This window comes from Puma concolor, chromosome A2 (genome assembly GCF_028749965.1).
Source record: "Puma concolor isolate L17-30 chromosome A2, mPumCon1.1.hap2, whole genome shotgun sequence".
Lineage (NCBI taxonomy): Eukaryota > Metazoa > Chordata > Mammalia > Carnivora > Felidae > Puma > Puma concolor.
In genome coordinates, this window is record NC_141668.1 from 46,226,803 (window position 1) to 46,251,994 (window position 25,192).

At 39.5% G+C, this 25,192-nt stretch overlaps 1 protein-coding gene across 1 annotated transcript; it reads left to right on the plus strand.

Annotated features, from left to right (window-relative positions):
- Positions 1-313: 313 nt before the first annotated feature.
- Positions 314-25,020, plus strand: KBTBD2 (kelch repeat and BTB domain containing 2). Its single transcript, XM_086692979.1, has 4 exons — positions 314-450; positions 11,698-12,208; positions 19,017-19,182; positions 22,296-25,020. Exons 2-4 carry the CDS (start codon positions 12,039-12,041, stop codon positions 23,829-23,831), a joined length of 1,872 nt encoding a protein of 623 aa, XP_086549105.1. The 5' UTR covers positions 314-450; positions 11,698-12,038; the 3' UTR covers positions 23,832-25,020.
- Positions 25,021-25,192: the final 172 nt, after the last annotated feature.

The window sequence follows — 25,192 nt, forward strand, 5'->3', positions numbered from 1 at the left end:
CTAGGCGGGCGCAAGCGGCGGGAGTTAAAACCTGGCGAAGGCTGGCCCGCCGTCCGCTGCCCGCGCGTTCCCGGGCCGCGGAAGGGGCCCGCGAAGGGGGCGAGCGCGCGCCGCAGGGGCGGGGCGGGAGCGGCGAGCCGGGCGTCTCGCGGCCCGGCGGCGCGGCTCCCGGGGGAGGAGTCTGGCGGTGGTCGGGCCCTAAGGAGCGTGCGGCGGCGCCCGCAGAGGACGCTGCTTTCCGCGCAGGACGGACCGACCGAGGGAGGGCGCGAGGGAAAGCCGGAAGGAAGACGAGGCGACGGCGCCAGCCTTCCTCGGGGGAGGCGGAGGCGAGACCCCGGCCCTGGCCGCGGCGGGAGGGCCACGCCCCCGCCGCCGCGCCCGAGGGGCCCAGTGTTTTCGGGGCCGCCGGCCGCACCGGATCCCGATCCCTGGAACCTGGGGACACGGGTGAGCAGGCGTCTTTAGCGCCGGGCGGGAGATAGGGGCGGGCGGGGGGAGCCCGCCAAGACCTGTGGAGGAATTGGGGAAGGAGGGCAGCAGTGGGAGGGGGCTCGGCCCTTTGTGGCTCTGCCGGCGGGGGGGGGGGGTGCGGGGGGCGGCGGCGGCGGCATCTTTCAAACCCGAGACGCTTCCGCCGCGGTAGGGGGAGGGGCGCGGGCAGCCGGCGCCGCCCTCCGCACCCCGCGGCGGCCCCTCCGCAGCCGGGCCGGTGTGTGGGGCTGGGGTGTCCGGGTGCGCCGCTCGCGGGGCCGTTTCCGGCCCCGGCCTCGGGGCGCCTCGGGGCGCCTCGGGGCCGCGGGGCTCCCAGGCGGCTCCCTGGCCCCGGCTGGCGCCCGCCTTTGCCAAAATAAAACCGTTTCCCTTAATGCCTCGCGACGTGTTCGCGAGGTGGTGGGCCGGAGAAGGGCAAGCCCTTCCTTGCATTTTGTTTCTTCCCAGTATATCTGAAGTAAGCAGGAGATGTGTAAATTAGCAGAGGTCCCATTATGATCTAACGATTTTAAAAAGAAAGCAGAAGCTGCCCTTTGAAACAAAATTGTGTACGTGTTTACTTTAGACTGTGAAATCGTTAACTTATTTGAACTCGACCACCTCCCTCTCCCTATGAATTGACAAACCGTGAAGTAGAAGAATATCCTTTGATTTGATTTGATTTGGAGCAGTTCAGGAGTTAACGTCTTTTGTATTCTAGTTTAGCAATCTAAGATCTCCTTTTACAGCGACCTTAAAGGGAGAGGAGTACATACTCCATGGGCTACAGATCCCTAGAATTGTCCGCTACCACTGTGGTCCTTTCAAGTGAAAATAGAAAAAGAACCCAAATGTAAAATTAACTTTAAAAGGGCACGTTTTTATGCAGTATTTATCTTCTAGATCACTTAGCCTTATAAAAATGTAGGGTACAGGACTGGTCACGTGTTGTTTATACATGAATCTGTACGTCTGGCTCACTGAAAATTCAGGCATTCAGAAACAAAACCCTATCAGTAATGTGGTCTGACCAAAATTATATTCTCTTTTATTGAAGCAACTAATTACCGGGGTGTTTTGTTTCTTCTCTTTTTGTTTTTTCCTTCCCTCTGAGTTGTGAATTTTTGCCTGAATTTGAGTATTCAAATCTCTTGCGGTTGTGAGTGACTTAGTTAACCTTTGGTAACGTTTTTTCAGGAGGACTTTTTTTTTCTGACCTGAAGTAAATTTAAGAATCAAACTAGGCCGTTATTTTCTAGTTTTGGCCGTGTGATATTTGGTATTCTCATCTGGTTGGTAACTAACGTTAAGCGTATTCTTCACACTTTGATCTTTTGTGGTTCTGCTGCTTGTTGAAAACCCTTTACATTGGGCCCTGAAATTCTCAAGAAGTTGTCTGTTGATCAGCTATACAGGACTGTAGCATTTCTGTTGTGCATGCTTTATCTTCACACTCTGACACCTAGTGCTAATTTCTCTACACGGAGTTTTGTAGGAAGGAGTTTTAAGTACAGTAACTTCTCCCCTTTTTGTTTGCTCTCATAGGAAGCGTTACCGTAAATAAGATCTGTTAGCTTTAGTTATTCATGGGGCCTCTAAGGAGGTGGGTTGGAATAGCGCGTCATAGTGCTTAAGTCCACACAATTCTATAGATTCTCTTTCTCCTGGTTAATGGAAATGATGAACTATTTCGTAAATTTTAAACATTGAACACTGAATTCCTAGAAATTTGAATGCAGTCTGAAAAGCCAAGAGATTTTACACATTTATTTAGACAAGAGTTGTTTTTCTCATTGCCCACTTTCCTAAGGCCAGGAAAAAGGATTTGTCTTACTGTCATAAAATATATGAATGAAAATATCAGAGTTCTTCATTATATATCAGCTTTATCGTTTTCACTTTTGTGCAGTTTGAATACAGCAAGTAACATTTAACTCAGTATAAAAAATGACAGGTTGATTGCAAATAATTTTTTAAATATTTGAAGATTACTCCTGGTTCCTTTGCCCGGAATTTGCAGGACCTAGATTTTCTCAGTGTGGGAGGAGAAGGGATTGTTGTAGAAGATTTGGAGAAAATATAATTTAATGAGAGAAGCTTTTAAAATTCTTCACTTTCTTTGCTCTACTTCCACATCTCTGACAAGTGGTGACATGGCGGTGGCTTCCATGGTAGGCAGAGGATTCTAAGTATTCCTCAGTTTATTTTTTGGGATATAAACTGAGAAACTTCAGTAGTCATAATCATAAACTGGCTGTGCCCTTAATGACCTTATGAGTATGTTTGAATGTCTGGGAAATATTTTCTTCTGTTGTGATTGAAAAGATTTTTGACTTGATGGAAAGTGAAATCCTAGTGAAAAAGTTAAGGTCAGTTTTTCTTTAGCCTGTATTTCTCCAGCTTTCTTAAGTCACTATGTAGAGCTGAGAGGAAAAATCGAAAAATGATATCCAAAATACAAGGACATACTATACTCATATGATTATTCTATCACAGGTAGCATTTCCTTTATGTTCTCATTTAATATTTTGTTCTTGTTTAATTTTTAAAAAGTGAAGTAACTTACTAATTGTAATGTAGTATATAGGAGCTTATACTTGTGATCTGAATTTACTTAGGGTGCTGAACATAATTGACTTGGTGGAGTCCTGTAGTCTTTTCATTGTGGTTGGAAAGGAATAGACCTGAGCTCTTAATTTGGTTAGAATAGGGGAAGCTATACTGAAATTTATCAAACTTTATAAAGTCTTTAAAAGGCAAGGTATTTTTTTTTTAATTGATGTTTGTCACGCCTCCAAAAAATACTGTTTGTGTAGTGGTTGACAATCAGTCTAAAGACCAAGCGGTCTTCCAAATATTCTCAACTGTCAGGATGGTTTTGTTAACTTGAAAGCAAGCTTCTTGGCACCAATCTTTTTTGTCCTCCCTGAGGAGAAATCTATTGCCTCATTGATACGAACAAAGTTTTGTTTTGTGACTGGTGCTTCCTGGTTCTTCTTTAGTTTTTTTGCACTGGCATCGGCCCTTTCAAGATTAGTCTTTGTTGAGCCAGTTTGTTCTGTGATTTGTACCATCAAAACACTCCCTAAATCTTTGAATGAATGTTTTTTAAGATCCCTTTCACCCGTGGTAAAAAGAGAACCGTGTTTGAGTACTGAGACTTTGTAATTGGGACGCCTGGACCTGTATAGGTGTGGAGATTCAGGAGTTGGGAAAGTGCCACAAAAAGCCTGGCCAGTGACTGCATTAATAATATAACTGCAGGTTTATGTGGTAGGGTTCTGTGTCAAGCATCATCCGAAGATCTTTATGAAATTAATTTATTCAGCTCACTGAGAAGAGATTTGTTTTTATCTTCCATTTTACCAATTAGCATATTGTGGCACAGAAAGTAAATAACTTACAAAAGGTCACACAACTAGTTGAAGAATTGGGCTTTCACAGCTCCACAGTTCATGCTCTTAATTTTTTGGCAATACTTGACATTCAGAATGCCTTGGATCCTTTCCAAGAAGTCTTCAATCTTTTGTATTGGCATTTGTGGCATTGGAAGATGCAGCACCATCTAAGTTAAAAATATAAAACTGGAAAGTGCTTCATACATGATCTATAGTTCACTGCCCTTCCTCTTTCATCCTTTATGTATTTTCTGTGTAGTCCTTGTTGGCAACCTCCTTCCATCTTTTAATTTCATTTAACATACACAACTCACTTAATTGCTAATCAATCTCATTTTCATCTGCAGCAGGTATTTAATCCTTTATTCTTTCCTTTATCTTCTCGGTTTTGCCTGGTTAGCATTGAAAAATGTTCTATTTGTGTTTCTTAGCTACTCAGTGGAAGGGTACTGCAAATGACACACCTGTGGGGTTGAAAACTAGGTTTCAGAGTGAAATTTGAAAGCTCCTCTCCCCCTAATAGAACCCTTTGCCATCAACCTCTGAAATCTTTTGAGTGTTTGGAGTTAACTTTTAAAATTTCAATATTTCAAGCCTTTCTCCAATTAATCTTGGTTTCTGTTCCTTTAAAGTCAATGTTCAGAATCTATACAATATAAATTGCTACTATTTCTTTCCAGTTTATTTTGAGAGCGTAAGCAGGGGAGGAGCAGACAAGCAGGGGAGGGGCAGACGGCGGGGTGGGGGGGGGCACAGAGGATCCAAAGTGGGCTCTGTGCTGACAGCACATATTGGAGGATGTGTGGCTCACACTCACTCACTGTGAGATCATGACTTGAGCAGAAGTACTGAGCCACCGAGGAGCCCCTATTGTTACTGTTATCTCTTTAATTGTCATTATTACAGCGTGTACTTTGTGTAGATTTTCTTTATAGATACATTTTGGGGCATATGTTGGCTTTTGGAGCCTCATGACTTAACCATCTTTTTTGTAGTACTGTTATTTTTTTAGGAAAATGAAGTGAGGATTTCAGACAACTAGATTAAACTTCTGGAGTACGAGTAATTTTAAAGTTGGATTTTCTATATTTCTGATTTAATGATGAAAGTATAAAACAGGTTGGCTCTATGAAGGTTTATTTTATAGTCATGTTGATTATTTGAGGAAAATCTGTTGAAATAATTTCTCATGAGGTGTTTCACATTTTTAAATAGAATTGTGCATATTAATATGGATTGCTGACTGATTTAATCCTGATGATCATGTAATAGCAGTGCTTGTTCCTTTTGAAACTATTTTGTGTGGTGGAATCCACTCAAAGTACCTTGGAAGCTTGGGTAGCCTAGAGAAAAAATGTATTAGAACCAAAACTTTTGCTTTCCTTTTTCTCTCTCAGTCATAATATAAATTTCCTACTTCTATAGGAAGTCCTTAGATTTAAGAATAAGTTGGACTTTGTCCCCTGATTTTTTGCAGAAAGTCCATGGGTAGAGAGTAGAAGAAAAGATCTCCTGTACGTGGCATTCTAACATTATTCATTGTTGTTCTCTGCTGTCAGGTAGATCACTGAAAAACGTTGAAATGAACCCATAAGTTAGGAAAAGAATTTAGAGGGGTGCCTGGGTGGTTCATTCGGTTAAGCATCTGACTTTGGCTCAGGTCATGATCTTGCAGTTCGTGAGTTCGAGCCCTGCATCGGGTTCTGTGCTGACAGCTTGGAGCCTGGAGCCTCTTCAGATTGTGTGTGTGTGTGTGTGTGTGTGTGTGTGTGTGTGTGTGTGTGTGTGTGTGTGCGCGCGCGCGCGCGCACGCCCTTTCCCTGATTGCACTCTGTGTCTGTCTCTCTCAAAAATAGACATTTAGGGGCACCTGGGTGGCTCAGTCGGTTAAGCGTCCGACTTCAGCTCGGGTCACGATCTCGCAGTCCGTGAGTTCGAGCCCCGCGTCGGGCTCTGGGCTGATGGCTCAGAGCCTGGAGCCTGCTTCCAGTTCTGTGTCTCCCTCTCTCTCTGCCCCTCCCCCGTTCATGCTCTGTCTGTCTCTGTCTCAAAAATAAATAAACGTTAAAAAAATTTTTAAAAAAAATAGACATTTAAAGAAAATGTTAGAATATCCATAGTTTTTATGTCAAACTACAGTGCACATTAGTACATTCTGAATTTTTTTATGTCGTGTTTGTACAACTCCCATTTCTTACTCTCGTCATTTTTCGCTGTGGAATATTTCTTATGACCAGCTTTCAAATATAGGACTTTAAATTTTTTTTTTTTTTTTTTACATTTATTTATTTTTGAGAGACAGAGGGAGACAGAGCACAAGTGGGGGAGGGGCAGAGAGAAGGAGACACAGAATCCGAAGCAGGCTCCAGGCTCTGAGCTGTCAGCACAGAGCCTGATGCGGGGCTCGAACTCACGGACCGCGAGATCATGACCTGAGCCAAAGTCAGACGCTCAACCGACTGAGGCACCCAGGTGCCCCTCAAATATAGGACTTTAAAATATATCTCTTTACACAAAAATTATCTTGTATACATATTCTATTTCTCAACTGCGTGTAGTTATTTGTAGTTGATAAAATAGAAAATAAGTGATTTTGACTATATAGTTCTCACTGTGTTTTTTTCCTAGCAGATTATCTTGTAGACGAATGTACTTTATTTATTTTATTTTTTTAAGTATTTATTTTTGAGAGAGAGAGAGCAAGGGAATGAGCAGGGGAGAGAGGGGTACAGAGTATCCAAAGAGGGCTCTATGCTGACAGGAGCACGCCTTATGCAGGGCTGGAACTCTGGAACCATGAGATCGTGACCTGAGCTGAAGTCTCTTGCTTAACCAACTGAGCCACTCAGGTGCCCCTTGTTTGTTTTTAACCTTAATAAAGAGTACTCACACTGCACAAAAGAGAAAGTTTCAGAAATCCACTGAACCTGGGGAAAAGCAGGCGGGGAAAGCAGGTGTGTGTTAGGGAACAGATGTTAAAATATTTTTATTGAAGAGAAAGTGGAACATATACAGGTTAGATTAAGAATTACATTTAATTCAACTTTTAAGCATTTAAGGTGTATGTTTTTCCCCTGTTATTGTGATCTAAAGGGAAGACCTTCTAGGAGATAACAACCTGAGTTATGTATTTTAATCACTGATTCTTAATATTTGATCAAGAAGCAGTCTGAAGCAGAGATTGGTACATGTGGTCTGCAGCCTGTTTTTGGAAATGAGTTTTATTGGAATAAAGTATGCCCATTTGTTTACATGCTGCCTTTTGCCACTTTGACACTACAAAAACAGAGTTAAGCATTTGGGACAGAGGCTTTATAACTTACAAAGCCTCTGAAATATTTTGTCTTCGTGATAAGAGAAAGTAGTATACCCTTTAAAAGTTTATTTTTTTCAAATTAGATAATCATTGCATATGTTAATAAACAGAAGGATTGAAAAAAGTCTTCACTAAGTTTTTTCCTCTTTCTGCAACATGAACCACTGTTAGTAGTGGAATCAAATGCCAACTACCTCCTTTGCTCATTTTACTTGTATTACAGTTTTTCTTATGGTGAAGAATAAAATTTCTTGTATTATCAGAAGTTTTGAAATGAAAGATCAAGACAGGTGGATTTTAAGAAAAGCGTTTCTTATACGCGGCTCACTTTACCCATTTGCACCTTTTTAGCTTTTGTCTACAATAACTGGTCTTTAAAACACCATTTTTTTAAATGATAATCATGGTTTTGGCTGTAATCTATAGTAAGAATAAACACATATGGTATTTTGGAGCTCTAGTGGTTGGCAACCCTCAGTCTGAGTACTTCTAGTACAATGACCAGCACTTAATAAATACTCAGTAAACATTTGTTGAGTTAAATTTAAGTAGCCATTGATTTGTGATAGAAAAATAATTCCCTGATACCTGGGAATTAGTCTATGGGTAACTAACTGCTAACTTCTGCAGATAACAAGATGTGTGACTTTGAAGCTAATTTTATGTATGACATAGAATGATACATGACACAATATATTTATTAAAAAGAAAATTCATAAAATATGTTAAATCACTGGTGAAGTTAAGTAATACAATACAGGCTTTGTGAAATATTTTTAGGATATTGATTTCAAGTATTGTTTCTAGGAGAAAAGGATTCTGTAAATATTCATGTTACGGGCGTTTGAAGGTTGTTGGTTGGTCATCTTAAACTTTGCAACTTTTCACGTTTTTACATATTTTCACATATTTAAAGTCTCTGGTTTCAGAGAAGTTTTATTTTGAATTGTACTAGATACAGGTGTTCAAATTATTACACTTATTTACTATGATATCTGAATAACTTTTTCTGCTTACTTTATTTTTTAAAACATTTATTTATTTATTTATTTATTTATTTATTTATTTATTTATTTATTTATTTATTTAGAGAGAGCACAAGCAAGCAGGTGAGGGGCAGAGAGTGGGAGGGAGAAAATCCCAAGCAGGCTCCGTGCTGCCAGTGCAGAGCCCAGCTTAGGACCCAAACTCACAAAACCGTGAGATCATGATCTGCGCTACATCAAGAGTTGAGTACTTAACTGATTGAGTCACCTAGGTACCTCTTTTTTCTGCCTATTTTAATATTAAGATATCCTAAATAAAAAATGCCCTATCAGGAAGAAAATGTACTCCAGATTACAAAGTAAGGTGTGGGGACTAGGGGTGTATAATGCAGCCATACTGAGGATTACATAAAGCTGGCTCATGGTGTAATTTTCTAAAAGCATCTTCAGTTGTTTTACTGTGGCATCATGTGTATGATTAAAAAATAATTAAATCTAGTAAGAGACTTAACAAATCAGGCCTAAAAAAGTCCTTTCAAAAAATCAAGTCACTACAAAAAAATCAAGTCATAATATGAAGTTAAAGAAATGACCAGAGTGAGTCTAGTCTGTACAGCTAGCCTGCAAGGAATTCTGGGGTCTAGCAGTGGGATCCAAATTCATCCTGGCCCAGACTGCCAGTTCTTGTCACCTGATTTAAATATGGATGAGGATGATTTTGGATCTTGCAGCTAGGGTTAGGACTTTCAGTTTATCAATGCATGCATTTCTGTAAGATAAATTTCTAGAGGTAGAATTAATAGATTGGGATAGTCAGCATTTACAATGCCAAATACTATGCTTTCTGTAATAGTTCACTTGCAGTTCTGAAATTCAGAAAGCTCTTAAAATCAAGTTTTAAGAAAAACTAGCAGAACTCAACCTGAAGTAACACGAGGCTATTTATAGTATTATTTTCACACTGTTCATATTTCCCACAGTAAAGATAGTAGTATGTTCAATTATGGAGTGTTGTGCCAGACTCCTTGAGAGAGTCTTGTAATACATGATACATGTACCACGTTATCTCTATAAAACCTGAAAAATTCTAAATTCCAGAACATATCTAGCCCTAAGAGTTTTTTTTTTTAATTTTTTTTTAATGTTTATTTATTTTTGAGAGCAAGAGAATGCGTGCAGGAGAGGGGCAAAGAGGGAGACACAGAATCCACAGCAGGCTCCAGGCTCTGAGCTGTCAGCGTAGAGCCCAGTGCAGGGCTTGAACCCAAGAACTGCGAGATCATGACCTGAGCTGAAGACAGATGCTTAACCGACTGAGCCTAGAGGTGCCTCTCTAGCCCTAAGAGTTTTGAATAAGAGCTTGTAGGTATGACTTGACCTACACTTCTGTGTAAGAATGCTCATTTTCTCCATACCCTCACTGGGCCTTGCATTATTGATATGTGAAAATAGCCAGTGATTTTAGGTATTACTAGCTTTAGAGGTTATAGTAGTAGAACTTAGATTTATAGTGTAACTTTCAAATCTGGAAGAGCAAAGTCGTTACCTTAAATGACCCAAAGTCTCTCTCTGCCTTTGCACCTGTTTTAGTTACGTTCAGAGTTAAGTTGGCTGGAAATTTGACAGTGTATATCAAGTTAGCAGTTCGTGTAATAGTATAGTTTGGCAGGAAGTACAATGTGATCTTCTCTTTGACATATGGGAGATACTTTGTGAGAAAAAGTGTTAGTGGTTCCAATCATGGTATTATTTATAGGTTTCATGTCAATAGTACTTGATTTTTCTCATTATGGGAACTAAGTCATCTAATTAGAAAAGAAGTGATAGTTTTAGCTATTTAGTAATTCTGTGTGGGTTTTATCTCTTCTTTTCCTGATTTGTAATTCCTTTGCCAAAGTTAAATTTTAATTCAGTTGGAATTTCTTTTGATGAATGGTATGCAATAGGACTAAAATGTAGAGGTTTTTTTCCCCCCTCTTTCAAATGGTTAGCCAGTTGTTCCAACATTATTTGTTGAAATAAGCCAGTTTTCCTATTTTAAAATGCCAGTGTTTAGCATATCTAATTTCTTATATTTACTTGGGTTTATTGTAGATTTTTAATACATTTTACTATTGACAAGAGTCACAAAGAAAAACTTGCCTTCCGTTCCCCTCAAATATCTTGGCAACTGCTGTGCATTCTTCCAGATGAATTTTCTGCAAATAGGATTTAGGTTGGATTTGTATTAAATTTATACATTTTGGAGAACATTCATATTCGTATAATATAGAGTCTTCCATGTAGGAACACATGTCTCTTTATCATGTTTGGTTTCAAAAAGGGTTTTTTGTACCCCGCCCCCCCCCCCCCCCCGGAAAATTCTATACTCTTAAAAAGATTTCTAGGAAGGAACCACCACTGGACAAAGAGATATACTCCCTATGCTACCCTTACTGAACTGAACTACAGATTTAAAAAGTATATAGTTTTGGGGTGCCTGGGTGGCTCAGTCAAGTGTCAGACTCTTGGTTTTGGCTCAGATTATGATCTCACACTTTTGTAAGGTTGAGTCCCATAACGGGCAGCTTGGAGCCTGCTTGGGATTCTCTCTCTCTCTCTCTCTCTCTCTCTCTCTCTCTCTCTCTCTCTCTGCCTCTCCCCTGCTCATGCTGTCTCTCTCAAAATAAATAAACTTAAAATACACACACACACGTATATATATGTATATATACATAGTTTGGAAATTAACAAATGGAATGTTTACCATATAGTTAATTTATATTAAATATAAAGCATTTGTAAGTATATTTAGAATATATTTCCCAAAATGAGATTCTCCACGCAAGAGAAAGGGTTTTGTTTTGTTTTCTTTTCTTTTTCTCTTAAATTATGGTCATGTATTGCCACTAAACAAATAACTAGTGTATTTGGCTTTGTTGGTAATTCTTTATTTTTAAGTAACTTTAAAATATATGCTTATTGATATGCTTACTTTCGAGGATGTTTGTATTTTGTAGAGAAGACAAAAAGTTAATTTAAGACTATAAATATTATTTTTTCCCAGTCTTTTTAATTTTAAATGTAATAGACTTTAAATATCCCTTTTCTCAAGGGGGCCCTGGGTGGCTCAGTTGGTTGAGCATCCAACTCTTGATTTTAGCTCAGGTCATAATCCCAGGGTCATGGGATCAAGCCGTGTGTTGGGTGTCGCACTGAGGATGGAACCTGCTTGAAATTCATTCTCTTCCTCTCTCCCTCCCCTTCCCTCTTTCTCTTTCTCTCTCTTTCGCTCTCCCTCTTTCTCTTTTTTTGCTTTCTCTCTGCCCCCTCCCTGCTTGTGCTCCTGTGTGCAGTCTCTCTCTCGAAAAAAAAAAAAAATCAACAAGAAATGTACCTTTTGTCATGTTTCGTTTTTATGGTAATGTTTGAAGTTGAACTTTGAATAAATATGATTTATATTTAAATCTGCTATTTTAAGCATTGTATTCTAAAAATGTACTGGCCTACATACTCTAACTGAACTTTTTTTTTTTTTTTTTAGTTTCTCCAGAGGATCCACAAAACATAGGATGTCACCACAAAATCTACCTCGTGTGTTACTCTCTTTAACTCATGAGCTGCACAACAATTGTAAATTTGAGCAAGACGTCTGCAGACTGTTGGAAAACTGAAGAACCTAATTAACACAGGATGACCTAGGAGTGATTCTAAGCCTATAACAAGAAACTATTCATTAGTGAATGTGTCAGTCTTGATTCTGAATGCTACAGATAACAGCAAGCAGAGTTTCTCCTTTCTTTATTTCTGAAGCATTCACTTGACCTTCCATCAGTAAGACTGACTTTTCCAATCTGTTCCGGGAGATATTAATGGAATACAGTCATGTCCACTCAAGACGAGAGGCAGATCAATACTGAATATGCTGTGTCCTTGTTGGAACAGTTAAAACTGTTTTATGAACAGCAGTTGTTTACTGACATAGTGTTAATTGTTGAAGGCACTGAATTCCCTTGTCATAAGATGGTTCTTGCAACATGTAGCTCTTATTTTAGGTAAGTGCTTAAATCTTGCTTGGCTTGTAATTTCAAATGTAGAATGTTAGCTTATTTTAATGTTTTAATGGGAATTCTTTTAAACGTTTCAGTTAAAAAAAAAACGACATCTTAATGTTTTGCTTAAACTTTCTATTCCAATGGCATGGTGCTTGCCAAATCACTTCCTTGCATGTTTAAGTAAAGGACAGGAAAAAGAAGTTTTTGCAAAGGTTTAAATACAAGAAATTTGTTGAAATTAACTCCGGTAAAGTTTTCATTGTGGGGAGGCAAAAAGATTCAGAATGCTGTTTTGCCATTAAAAGATAAAGAAAAATGAGGGGCGCCTGGGTGGCTCAGTCAGTTAAGCGTCCTACTTTAGCTCAGGTCATGATCTCAACAGTCCGTGAGTTCGAGCCCCGTATCGGGCTCTGTGCTGTCAGTTCGGGGCCTGGAGCTTGCTTCAGATTCTGTGTCTCTCTCTGGCCCTCCCCCACTCACGCTCTGTCTCTATGAAAAAATGAATAAACGTTAAGAAAATTTTTTTTAAAGAAATGAATAATTTTTATTTGCTGTTGAGATTTTAAAATATTACATTCAGAAAAGAGTAGTCAGGGGCACCTGGGTGGCTCAGTCAGTTAAGGGTCTGACGTCAGCTCAGGTCACGATCTCACACTCTTGAGTTCAAGCCCCACGTCGGGCTCTGTGCTACGGCTCAGAGCCTGGAGACTGCTTCGGATTCTGTGTCTCCCTCTCTCTATGCCCTCTGCTCATGCTCTGTCTCTCTCTCTCTCAAAAATGAATAAATGTTAAAAAAAAAAATTAAAAAAAAAAGAATAGTCATTGATGTAAGAGTTGTAGTAGGCTGAACGATAACTTTTCGAGGATAATTGTTGCTGTTTAGGCATGTTAAGGACTTTATTTCCTTTGCAAAAATGTGTTTCTTTTTCTCACTCTTAGTTTACTATTATCATTTATGATATCCTTTTAGCCTTACCAGACTCCTTGCCAGATTTAAATATTTAGTAATTAATACTATTGTTCTCTATGCATCAAAATTTAGAAGCTGATTTATTTGTAATAGCAAGTAAATAAAGCTTAACTTTTCATTTTTATGATCTTCTGCAACTTTTAACCTTTTTAGTAGGTTTCTCTTTATTGTGTGTTTTGTGAGAAGAATGGAAGCAAAGTCATAGAAATTCTTTTATTTGTGTTTTGCCCTTAGGTTGAATTTTTACTTAATATTTGAAAGGGACAGGGTCAATAAAAATGAGTTAAATGTGGACCAGTATAATACTACCACAAATATTAGTAGTCATAGTGGGGATCAGCTGTGAAAGTTAATTTCTGCTGTTCTTTAGTGTTAGCTATAGACAGGGCAGGTTTAATGTTGACTTTATAAGGTTAACATACTTGAAGGTGTAGAAACTTCACATTTTTTTAATGTTTATTTATTTTGAGAGAGAGGGAAAATACCAAGCAGGCTCCACACTGCCAGTGCAAAGCCCAATGCAAGGTTTGATCTCGCGAATTGTGAGATCATGACCTGAGCTGAAATCAAGAGTTGGACTTCACCGATAGCCACCCAGGCACCTCAGAACTTTACATTTCTTAATGTGGCACATCTCCTGATGATTCCCGAAGTTAAGGCCCAATGCTATTTATCTTTCCTGTGCCTGCGATTGTTTCAGGTTAAGCTGTGGATTTTTCATGCAATTTCAGACATTGATTTTCTTAGAAAGCTTAGCATATTTGCAAACAGTGATTCTAAAACTTGGTTGATCATCAGAATCCTCAAGTGCTTTTACAAATAGAGGTTCTTGGATTTCAAACCTAGAAATTCTGATTCAGTGAGTCAGGGTTAGAGTTCAGGAATTTTTATATATTTAAAAACTTACCAAATGATTGTGATGGTCAATGTTTTTTTTTCAGATCTGTTGGCTTAGTAGATGGTGTTAGAAATTTGAAGTTACAGGTTCAGTCAATACCGAGAGTTATTAGCTGTCCCTTTTTAATGGCCATTAATTATAAATTGATTACCCATTATTAGAAAGAGTTTTATGCCTTAGTTGTGGATTTTCAGATTGATATTTTTAATCATAGAACAGAATCTTTTGTAAAGGTAATGACCTTAGCAGTCATCTAGTCTGATTTTTAAATCTGTGCAGAAATTCCATCTATAATATTCTCTGTATGGTCATCATCTTGATCAGGAAGTAAACTTGGCGTTTTTGTAGATGTCTTCCCTTTTTTTTTTTCCCTTTCTCATTAAGTTTATTTGTGATTGTATAGGTAACACACTGTTCTTTAAATTCTCTAGTCATGAGGCTGTTTATCTTTAACTAAGTGGGTTAGAATTGATTTTCCCGAAGACCAGGAGACTTAAATCTTCCAATAATGTTAGTCTTTAATTTTTTTTATATGTTTTTATTTATTTTTGAGACAGAGGGGGGGAGGGGCAGAGAGAGAGGGAGACCCAGAATCCGAAGCAGGCTCCAGGTTCTGAGCTGTCAGCACATAGCCCAACGAGGGGCTCGAATTCACAGACCATGAGATAATGACCTGAGCTGAGGTCAGACACTCAACCGACTGAGCCACCCAGGTGCCCCTCAATAACGTTACAGTCTTAAAGACAACACAGTCTTCTTAAGGCTACTGTTATTTCCTTTTCAATGGCTAGTTCCCTTTTTTAGCATCCTTGGTTTTGTGAGAAAATATATTCTCTCTAAAGCAAATCAGATAATAAGAAGTAGAATTAAGTAGAAGTAATTATAAGTAGGAGGAATAGTCTGATACATATTTGTGATTAAAGCCACACATCTTTAAAATCTGTGTCTGGGCTGCTTTTATAATCCCCAAGATGAAAACAGTCCTTTATATTTCTTCCTCCCATATATACCTTTCCTCTGGAGTGGGTAGATTATCCTGTATTTCCACAATAATAACTTGATCTTTTCCCAAGTGTTCTTCAGTTGGATTCTTTCAGGTTCGTTGATTTTAGTATGTCTTTATGTATAATACTAGTCCGTAGAAATTTACTATTGGAAATTCTTCCTTTTGGGTTACATACATCTTTCCTTGTAGTTCAAGTTACCAGTTACATCCCACCGAGAATCAGTAGAACCTCTGAAACAGTACGTCTTAGTAACATTTACAGTTCATTTTAGACCCCAAATGAGAGATTAACTTGAGAATTACTCAGCACCTCTTCCACTGTGGTACTTTTCCATATTTCATATATAATATGTAATTCAGTATTTACTCTTTCTTAAAAACGTTTAAAATTTTCATGTGGCGCCTGGGTAACTCAGTCGGTTAAGCTTACTCTTGGTTTCAGTTCTGGTCATGATCTCACTGTTTGTGAGATTGAGCCCCATGTCCGGCTCTGCAGTGATAGCCTGAGACTGCTTGAGATTCTCTCTCCCTGCTTCACCCCTGCTTGAGTGCTGTCTCTCAATCAATCAATCAATCAATCAATAAACAAACTTTAAAAAAGAAAATTTTTATAATCAGTTGGCTAGGCTTCTATCTTTGGTCTTCAGCAAGCTCAGCTCCTTCACAGATGTCCATATTTCTGGTGTTATAAAACCATGATGTAGAAATAGCCAGTCTCAATGTTGTCTGTGTAGTCAGCTGTTCTCTTGCCCTTTCTCTTTTCCAAAATTACTGCCTTCTGCTGGAATAGACATATAAACCACCTGATCCCTAGTCTTCCATTTTTACTCAGAGCTCTTACAGTTCTTTTTCAGGTTTCTTTTGGTTATCTCCCATTCTCATGTCAAACAGGTGAAGCCAGTTAGTCATAGGTGTTTTTAGGGGCGCGTGGGTGGCTGAGTCAATTGAACATCCCACTCTTGACTGTGGCTCAGGCTGTGATCTCATGGATCATGGGATTGAGCCACATGTTGGGCTCTGCACCAGCAGTGTAGAGCCTGCTTGTAATTCTCTCCCTCTCTCTGCCTTTCTCTCTCTCTCTCTCAAAATAAGTAAACATTAAATATGTGTGTGTGTGTGTGTGTGTGTGTGTGTGTGTGTGTGTGTGTGTGTTTAAAGAGTTTGTTGTCATGTCTTGGATATTTTCTAAGAACACTTCCTCTTCTCCAGTACTCAGGCTTATTTATGGTCATCCTGTATTTTTGAGGAGGATGTCATTAGCTACCATGATTGATTTTGTTTGTGCCACTCTTCCTCTCCTTCACTGCCTGAAGTTTAGCTGCTGTCCTTCCTCCTCATTCTGAGCTATACCATGAAAGCAATTAGGTGGTCACCAGTGACTTTGTGGTCCTTGATTCTAGTTTTTGACACCCCACCTCTCTTGTCCTAAGTAGCATGGTACCGGACTGCTTATTTCTCTGATGAATCTTTTCTTGACCTTCTGTCATTCTTTTTTCTTTTTTTTATACTAATTGAACTTTACCTCAGGTTGGTCATTGGGATTCTGGATGCATTTTTCTTTTGAGTTTTTTAGTCACCCTCAGATACCTTATTCATCTTTAACACATGTCACTTTGTAGAGAATTCACAGCCCACCAATTTTTTTGTGTGCATTTTTAGAGAGAGAGCTTGCACAAGCAGGGGAGAGGGGCAGAGAGAGAGAGAGAGTCTTAAGCAGGCTCCATGCTCCGTGTAGAGCCCAACGTGGGGCTCAGTCTCACGACTTTGAGATCGTGACCTGAGCTGAAATCAAGAGTTGGACGCTTAACCGACTGAACCACCATGCACCCCCACTGCCTACTGTATTAATTCCTAATCTTCCCCAGAGTTTCATTAATATTAAATACTTAACCGATTATTGTATTATTTCCATTTGACTCAGTTGCCCTTACCTTAAATCCAAAATTTAACTCCCCCTTTTCCCAGGATTAACTTGACTTAACAGTTCTGTGATCTTAAAATTTTTCTCTCAGTGGCTGGCAGTTATTTTTTTAGGCAATGATTTAAAAATAAGTAGCTTTATTTCCCTATCTACTTCCTACTCTATTCCTTTCCCTGTGTTCAGAAAATCACCAGATCTTGATTCATTGTGATAGCTTTTGTATCCTTTTCTGCCACCCTGGGTCAGGTTCTTCTTAACTCCTCATCTAGATTATTGCAGTAGACTCATAGCCCATTTGCCGGTCTCTACCCTTTGGCCACTTGAGGTCTGTCACTAGAGTATTCATTCTACAATACATTTTATTATGCTGATAAATTCATGCACAAAACCCTTCAGTGTTCTCACTATAAGAAAAATCTCAGACTCCTATGTCTCCATTTTTTATTTTGGAGAAAGAGTGTGAGCCAGGGAGAGGGGTAGGAGAGAGAGAATCTTAAGCAGGTTTCACGCTCAGCACAGAGCCTGATGCAGTCCTAGATCCCACGACCCTAGGATCATGTCTGAGCTGAAATCAAGAGTCAGGAATCTCAACCTACTGAGCCACCCAGGCACGCCCCTCCTAAGCCTCTGAGAGCTCTCTGTGATCTGACTGCCACTCATTTTTCCAGTTTGCTTTCCAGTCTCCTGCATGAACCCTTATGTTCAGCCATGCCCCTGGAAAAAAAGTTATGTTCTGCCCTCACTGTTTTATCCATTGGTGAAGGCCTTCCTCATCTTGTCCTTCAGGGGCCCAAGCTAGTGCTGTTGTCATACCCACTTTTGATCACCACAGACTTTTCTCTTTTATGCATACGGTAATACTCTTTGCATTGTTTTTTCATCTCTCACCTACGTTTGGGTGTTATGTTTTGTATTCTCTATAACACTAATTGCCTTTTGGCATTGTTTCCTGTATATAATAGATTTTTTTCTTTTTTTTCTATAATTTATTTATTGTTTATAATTTACATCCAAGTTAGTTAGCACATGGTGCAACAATTATTTCAGGAGTAGATTCCTTAAGCCCCTTACCCATTTAGCCCATCCCCCCTCCCACAACCCCTCTAGCAACCCTCTGTTTGCTCTCTTAAATATAAAGGGTCTCTTATGTTTTGTCTCCCTCCCTGTTTTTATATTATTTTTGCTTTCTTTCCCTTATCTTCATCTGTTTTGTATCTTAAAGTCCTCATATGAGTGAAGTCATATGATACTTGTCTTTCCCTGATTTCACTTAGCATAATACTCTCTAGTTCTATCCATGTAGTTGCAAATGGCAAGATTTCATTCTTTTTGATTGCCGAGTTATACTTCATTGTATATATTGTATATAATAGGTTTTTAGGAAATTGTCCCATATAGTTTTAGGAAATCAATTTGAGTAAATCACATTTTTAACAGCTTTATTGAGATATAATTTACATACCATCAAATCCACCTATTTTAAGGGTATAATTAAATGCATTTTAGTGTATTTATAGAGATGCACAACCATTTCTATAATCTAACTTGAAACATTGCATTCACCTTGTGCCCATTTACAGTGACTCACCATTCTTACCATAGCCCTAGGTAACTACTAATTCCCTTTTGTCTCTGCATTTATTTGGGGGAGGGATATTTCATATAAATGGAATCATACAATATATGGTCTTTTGTATCTGGCTTCTTTCATTGAGCACATATTTGAGGTTCATCTGTGTTATAATACATATCAATACTCCCTTTTTATTGCTGAGTAGTATTCCATTGTATGAATATAAAGAATGAGTTTGATGTTTCCACTCAGATGGTGGAATAGTTATATCTTTGGCACTGAATTATTATGCTTTTCTCTTGTGTCCCTCAAAAGCTTTCCTTATAATGTGTCCATAGGCAAATACCCTAAATAAACATCCCATGTTATCTAGTTGTCCTTCTTAGGTCTACGCTGGTTTTACACTAAACCCATCAGCTTTGTTTCTCATTCTGATGTAGGGCCATGTTCATGAGTGGACTCAGTGAAAGCAAACAGACACACGTGCACCTGAGGAATGTGGATGCAGCCACCTTACAGATAATAATAGCATACGCATACACGGGTAACTTGGCAATAAATGACAGCACTGTCGAACAGCTTTATGAAACCGCTTGCTTCCTGCAGGTAAGCGGTTTTTCCTCTGTTATATACATAAAGTGGTTTATTTTGTCAAGAAACATTGTTTCATCGGTGATGTCTTCCATTGATGTAATTTTCTTATTGCAGATTTTAGAAGGTAAGTTTTCTCTTTTTATTTTTTATTTAAAAAAAATTTTTTTTTAAATGTTTGTTTATTTTTGAGACAGAGAGAGTCAGAGCATGAATGGGGGAGGGGCAGAGAGAGAGGGAGACACAGAATCGGAAGCAGGCTCCAGGCTCTGAGCCGTCAGCACAGAGCCCAACGTGGGGCTCGAACTCACGGACCGTGAGATCATGACCCGAGCCGAAGTCGGATGCTCAACCGACCGAGCCACCCAGGCGCCCCAAATTTTCTCTTTTTTTTTTTTTTTTTTAAAATTTTTTTTTTTTTCAACGTTTATTTATTTTTGGGACAGAGAGAGACAGAGCATGAACGGGGGAGGGGCAGAGAGAGAGGGAGACACAGAATCGGAAACAGGCTCCAGGCTCTGAGCCATCAGCCCAGAGCCTGACGCGGGGCTCGAACTCACGGACCGCGAGATCGTGACCTGGCTGAAGTCGGACGCTTAACCGACTGCGCCACCCAGGCGCCCCAAATTTTCTCTTTTTAAAGCATATAAGGGAGCTCCGCCTGGCTGGCTCAGTAGGAAGTGCAGATGGCTCTTGATCCTGGGATTCTGGGTTTGGGCCCCATGTTGGGTGTAGAGATTATTTAAATAAAACTTTTAAAAAATGTGTAAGGGGAAAAAAATGCATATGGGAAAAATAATAGGATTTGATTAGCCAATAAACTTCTTTTATGATGGGAACTTAATTAAAAAGATGGGTGAAAATTTCATACTGGTTTCATATTTTGCCTGGTTTACCTGAGAATTTAGATTTTAAGTAGAAGTAATTTTTAAAAGTGTTTATTAAATTTAAGTGCCCTTTTTTTATTTTTGTAAAGCCTTAGAAAAGTAGGTACTTCATACGTATGTGCTGAATGAGTATGAGTGACACTGAACATCAACATGGGTGAAATTCTGGGAACCAGAGTATAGTCCATGTCTTATGTAGCTTTCTTCCTTTTTTTATTCTGTACTCTTTTTTTCCTTAGAAAATTGTGCATTGTCCCACTGTACCTACATCTCTGGGGAAACTGAAGCCATAGTAGCTTCATGGTGCCTTTTTTTTTTTTTTTTAAGTTTATTTCTTTTGAAAGAGGGAGAAAGTGTGAGCAAGGGAGGGTCAGAGAGAGAGAGAGAGGAAAGAGCAAGAATCCCAAGTGGGCTCTGCACCAACAGTGTGGAGCCTGATGTGGGGCTTGAACCCATGAACCGTGAGATCATGACCTGAGCCAGAGTCGGACACTCAACTAAGCCACCCAGGGCGCCCACTGGCGCTTTAGAATCAAGGGCATTCATAACCTAGATCCAAACATGAAAGGGGGAAATGCTACAATATGTGCACTGTCTTTCTGTAGTTTGTAAGTTTTCAATACCTTTTTTAAAGCCAGGAATTTAAAAAATACTTTATTACTGGAGGTAGGAACACTGTTCCTAACTTTTTCCCTAACATGTTAGTGAACTCATATGCATACGCTCATGAAATGAAAAACAGGACTCTTGTCTCTTTTACTGGGTTGCCCTGACAGGCCTGGGATGGGGCATTTTGTGACACCAACATGATCTTCATTATTAGACACAGGGAGTGGTAGTGTTTTTATATGCCACATACTGTTTTATCTAGGTTATGTATAATGTTTTAGATATATATCCTGCTTTATCTATATAGATGACATATAGATATCATCTAATCCTTACTGTGATCGTTGGTAAGGCTCTCCCCATTGTATACAAGAGAAAGCTGAAGCTTGGAGAAGTAAAGCTCCCTAATACTATACAAGTACTGACCATCCAATCTTAGCAACCTGACTTCTCAGTCTAAGCTGCTTCTAGTTAGTGTGCTGTGTGAATAAGTATAGTAGGTAGCAGTTCTGATTCAGCCAAGATCTACTCCTCCTTAAGAAAAAACAAATCTAGGGGCGCCTGGGTGGCGCAGTCGGTTAAGCGTCCGACTTCAACCAGGTCACGATCTCACAGTCCGTGAGTTCGAGCCCCGCGTCGGGCTCTGGGCTGATGGCTCAGAGCCTGGAGCCTGTTTCCAATTCTGTGTCTCCCTCTCTCTCTGCCCCTCGCCCGTTCAAGCTCTGCCTCTCTCTGTCCCAAAAATAAAATAAACGTTGAAAAAAAAAAAAAAATTAAAAAAAAAAAAAAAAAAAAAAACAAATCTGGGAAACAGAATGGCTATGGTGGGTCATTTAAATGTAGGTAATTTACAACGGCACATGAATGTGTTTATTGTACCTTTGGTTATGTTACCTCTCTAGATAAGAAAGGCAAATAGGTACGTAGTCATTGTGCATGATTTTCTTGTTTTATAAATGACTACCTTGTCCATGTTGAGAAAACCAGATTCTGGTTCCTCAATAATAACCATTTATGATGATAAATGATAATCATTTATGTACTATGATATATTTACATTGTTTTCCCTTTGGTTTTCTCAGTCGTATATTTTTTAAAGCCTAAAAAATTATGCAGAAATTTTCTTTTCCTGTAAGGCTATTTTTAAGAGCCTTTTAAATGTTACATTATTAGCTCTTAAATAGGGCACTTAAGTAGGCCACTGGACAAGAAGAAATACGAAACTATGCATAATCTTATAATTTTATTATTACTGGAAGGCATTATCTCTTAGCCCAAACATACATATCTAAAAACAAACCGTAGGGGCGCCTGGGTGGCGCAGTCGGTTAAGCGTCCGACTTCAGCCAGGTCACGATCTCGCGGTCCGTGAGTTCGAGCCCCGCGTCAGGCTCTGGGCTGGTGGCTCAGAGCCTGGAGCCTGTTTCCGATTCTGTGTCTCCCTCTCTCTCTGCCCCTCCCCCGTTCATGCTCTGTCTCTCTCTGTCCCAAAAATAAAAACGTTGAAAAAAAAAATTTAAAAAAAAAATAAAAACAAACCGTAGTATAGGGATCTGATTAATATGCTTGTGTTTTACAGTAAAAGTAAAATTTGTCCTGTCTTTATCAACCTTTTGTTTCCTCCCATTTTAGGTAGAAGATGTATTACAGCGTTGTCGAGAATACTTAATTAAGAAAATCAATGCAGAGAATTGTGTGCGATTGTTGAGTTTTGCTGATCTGTTCAGTTGTGAAGAATTAAAGCAAAGTGCTAAAAGAATGGTAGAGCACAAGTTCACTGCTGTGTATCACCAGGAAGCATTCATGCAGCTGTCACATGACCTACTGATAGACATCCTCAGTAGTGACAATTTAAATGTTGAAAAGGAGGAGACAGTTCGCGAAGCTGCTATGCTGTGGCTAGAGTACAACACAGAATCACGATCCCAGTATTTGTCTTCAGTTCTTAGCCAAATCAGAATTGATGCACTTTCAGAAGTAACACAGAGAGCTTGGTTCCAAGGCCTCCCACCCAATGACAAGTCTGTAGTGGTTCAAGGTCTGTATAAGTCTATGCCCAAGTTTTTCAAACCAAGACTTGGAATGACTAAAGAGGAGATGATGATTTTCATTGAGGCATCTTCAGAAAATCCTTGTAGTCTTTACTCTTCTGTCTGTTACAGCCCCCAAGCAGAAAAAGTTTACAAGCTGTGCAGCCCACCAGCTGATTTGCAGAAGGTTGGGACTGTTGTAACTCCTGATAATGACATCTATATAGCAGGTGGTCAAGTTCCTCTGAAAAACACAAAAACAAATCACAGTAAAACAAGCAAACTTCAGACTGCCTTCAGAACTGTGAATTGCTTTTATTGGTTTGATGCACAGCAAAATACCTGGTTTCCAAAGACCCCAATGCTTTTTGTCCGCATAAAGCCATCTTTGGTTTGCTGTGAAGGCTATATCTATGCAATTGGAGGAGACAGTGTAGGTGGAGAACTTAATCGGAGGACCGTGGAACGATATGATACTGAGAAGGATGAGTGGACAATGGTAAGCCCTTTGCCTTGTGCTTGGCAGTGGAGCGCAGCAGTTGTGGTTCATGACTGCATTTATGTGATGACACTGAACCTCATGTACTGTTATTTTCCAAGGTCTGATTCATGGGTGGAAATGGCCATGAGACAGACTACCAGGTCTTTTGCTTCAGCTGCAGCTTTTGGTGATAAAATTTTCTATATTGGAGGGTTGCACATTGCTACCAATTCTGGCATAAGACTCCCCTCTGGCACTGTCGATGGGTCTTCAGTAACTGTGGAAATTTACGATGTGAATAAAAACGAGTGGAAAATGGCAGCCAACATCCCTGCTAAGAGGTACTCAGACCCCTGCGTTAGAGCTGTTGTGATCTCAAATTCTCTTTGTGTGTTCATGCGAGAAACCCACTTAAATGAGAGAGCTAAATACGTCACCTACCAGTATGATCTGGAACTTGACCGGTGGTCTCTGCGGCAGCATATATCTGAACGTGTACTGTGGGACTTAGGGAGAGATTTCCGGTGCACTGTGGGGAAACTTTATCCATCCTGCCTTGAAGAATCTCCATGGAAACCACCAACTTACCTTTTTTCACCGGATGGGACAGAGGAGTTTGAACTGGATGGAGAAATGGTTGCACTACCACCTGTATAGTTGGGGAGTTTAGGGAGTGCACGCCTGATTTATGTGCTTTGTCATTTTCTTTGCTAAACAAGAGAGGCTATGAAAGGACTAAATATGAGTACATAAAAATCTATCTTTGATAAATTTTATTTTTATGCCCTACTTAATATTTGCATCAGTATAATATATATCAGTGAGTCTTACAGAAAGATATGCTTCCATAATATGAAATAGATTATCCAATAATTGAGAAACTTTTACATGTATCATGAGAGCATAAGAATCTGGATTATCTAACATCGTTAGCCCTGTGTTATGTACAGTTCAAAAAGTTCACTTATTAAAGTAGTTTCCTGTTCCTAGTGTGGTATATCACAGATTGTGCTGAGGTTATTTTTAGTATATGTATTTCATTCCCGTGCTTCTGTTCTGAAGTCCTGAAATACAGCTGTTTTTTCAGTGTAATTAATTCAGCTGCACTTAACACTAGTGTCCATGTTGGTATAGAAGTGTTGTCTAAATCCTATACTATAGTTGAGGAAGATCTTCCACTTCATGGTATTGCACAGGGAGAGCTATGACTGCAGGATCAGTCTAACTATACTATTAGGTGCATGTACTCTCTTTTCACTAACTTATACTTGTCTATCTAGAATACAGGTCTTCCAATCAGCTGGTCATTTACCAGGTGTGGACTTAAGTTGCTGGGCTTGCAATAAGAATTGCTAGTCCCTTGTTGTGCGGGTCTGTGTGGAGCTTTAATCAATAAATGCCTCCACTCTCTGTATTACATTAACATTGGCTCATGCGTATAACTACCTGCTGCTGTTGTATTTCTCCATCTTAAAGATTTAGAGTGGGTTAACCAGGTCATTACATCTTAATTTAATAACAAGCATTACTGTAGAGTGATTGTGTATAGATATCCATTAGCTGTCAGGGTGTGTTTTTTTTTAACCTGTCATGTGTGTGGGGGGGTGGGGTAGGATTAGAAAGGTGAACTGTTCAGGAATTCTCTGCACTAGCTGTGCAGAAGAGCAGATAACTAGTGCTGCTCTGGCATTAATCCCAGGAACCACTAGCAGTAGCGGGGGCGCCGCCAACCTAACATGAGCACAGGTGCTTCATGACGACATCACTAGCATGTTCAACTGCATCATGTTCTGGCACTGTATTTTGAATGACATTAATTTATTAAATAAATTGTATATATACGATATCTCTTGTGATGGCAACGGTGTGCTTTTAATTTTACTGGGGCAGTTTAACTTGTTACAAGTGGTTTTTTGTTTTTTTCCAGCATTCTGACATACACACACACACACACACACACACACACACACATTTGGCTTTCCTTTGTTGTCTGATTTGAACCTTACTGTATCAACATC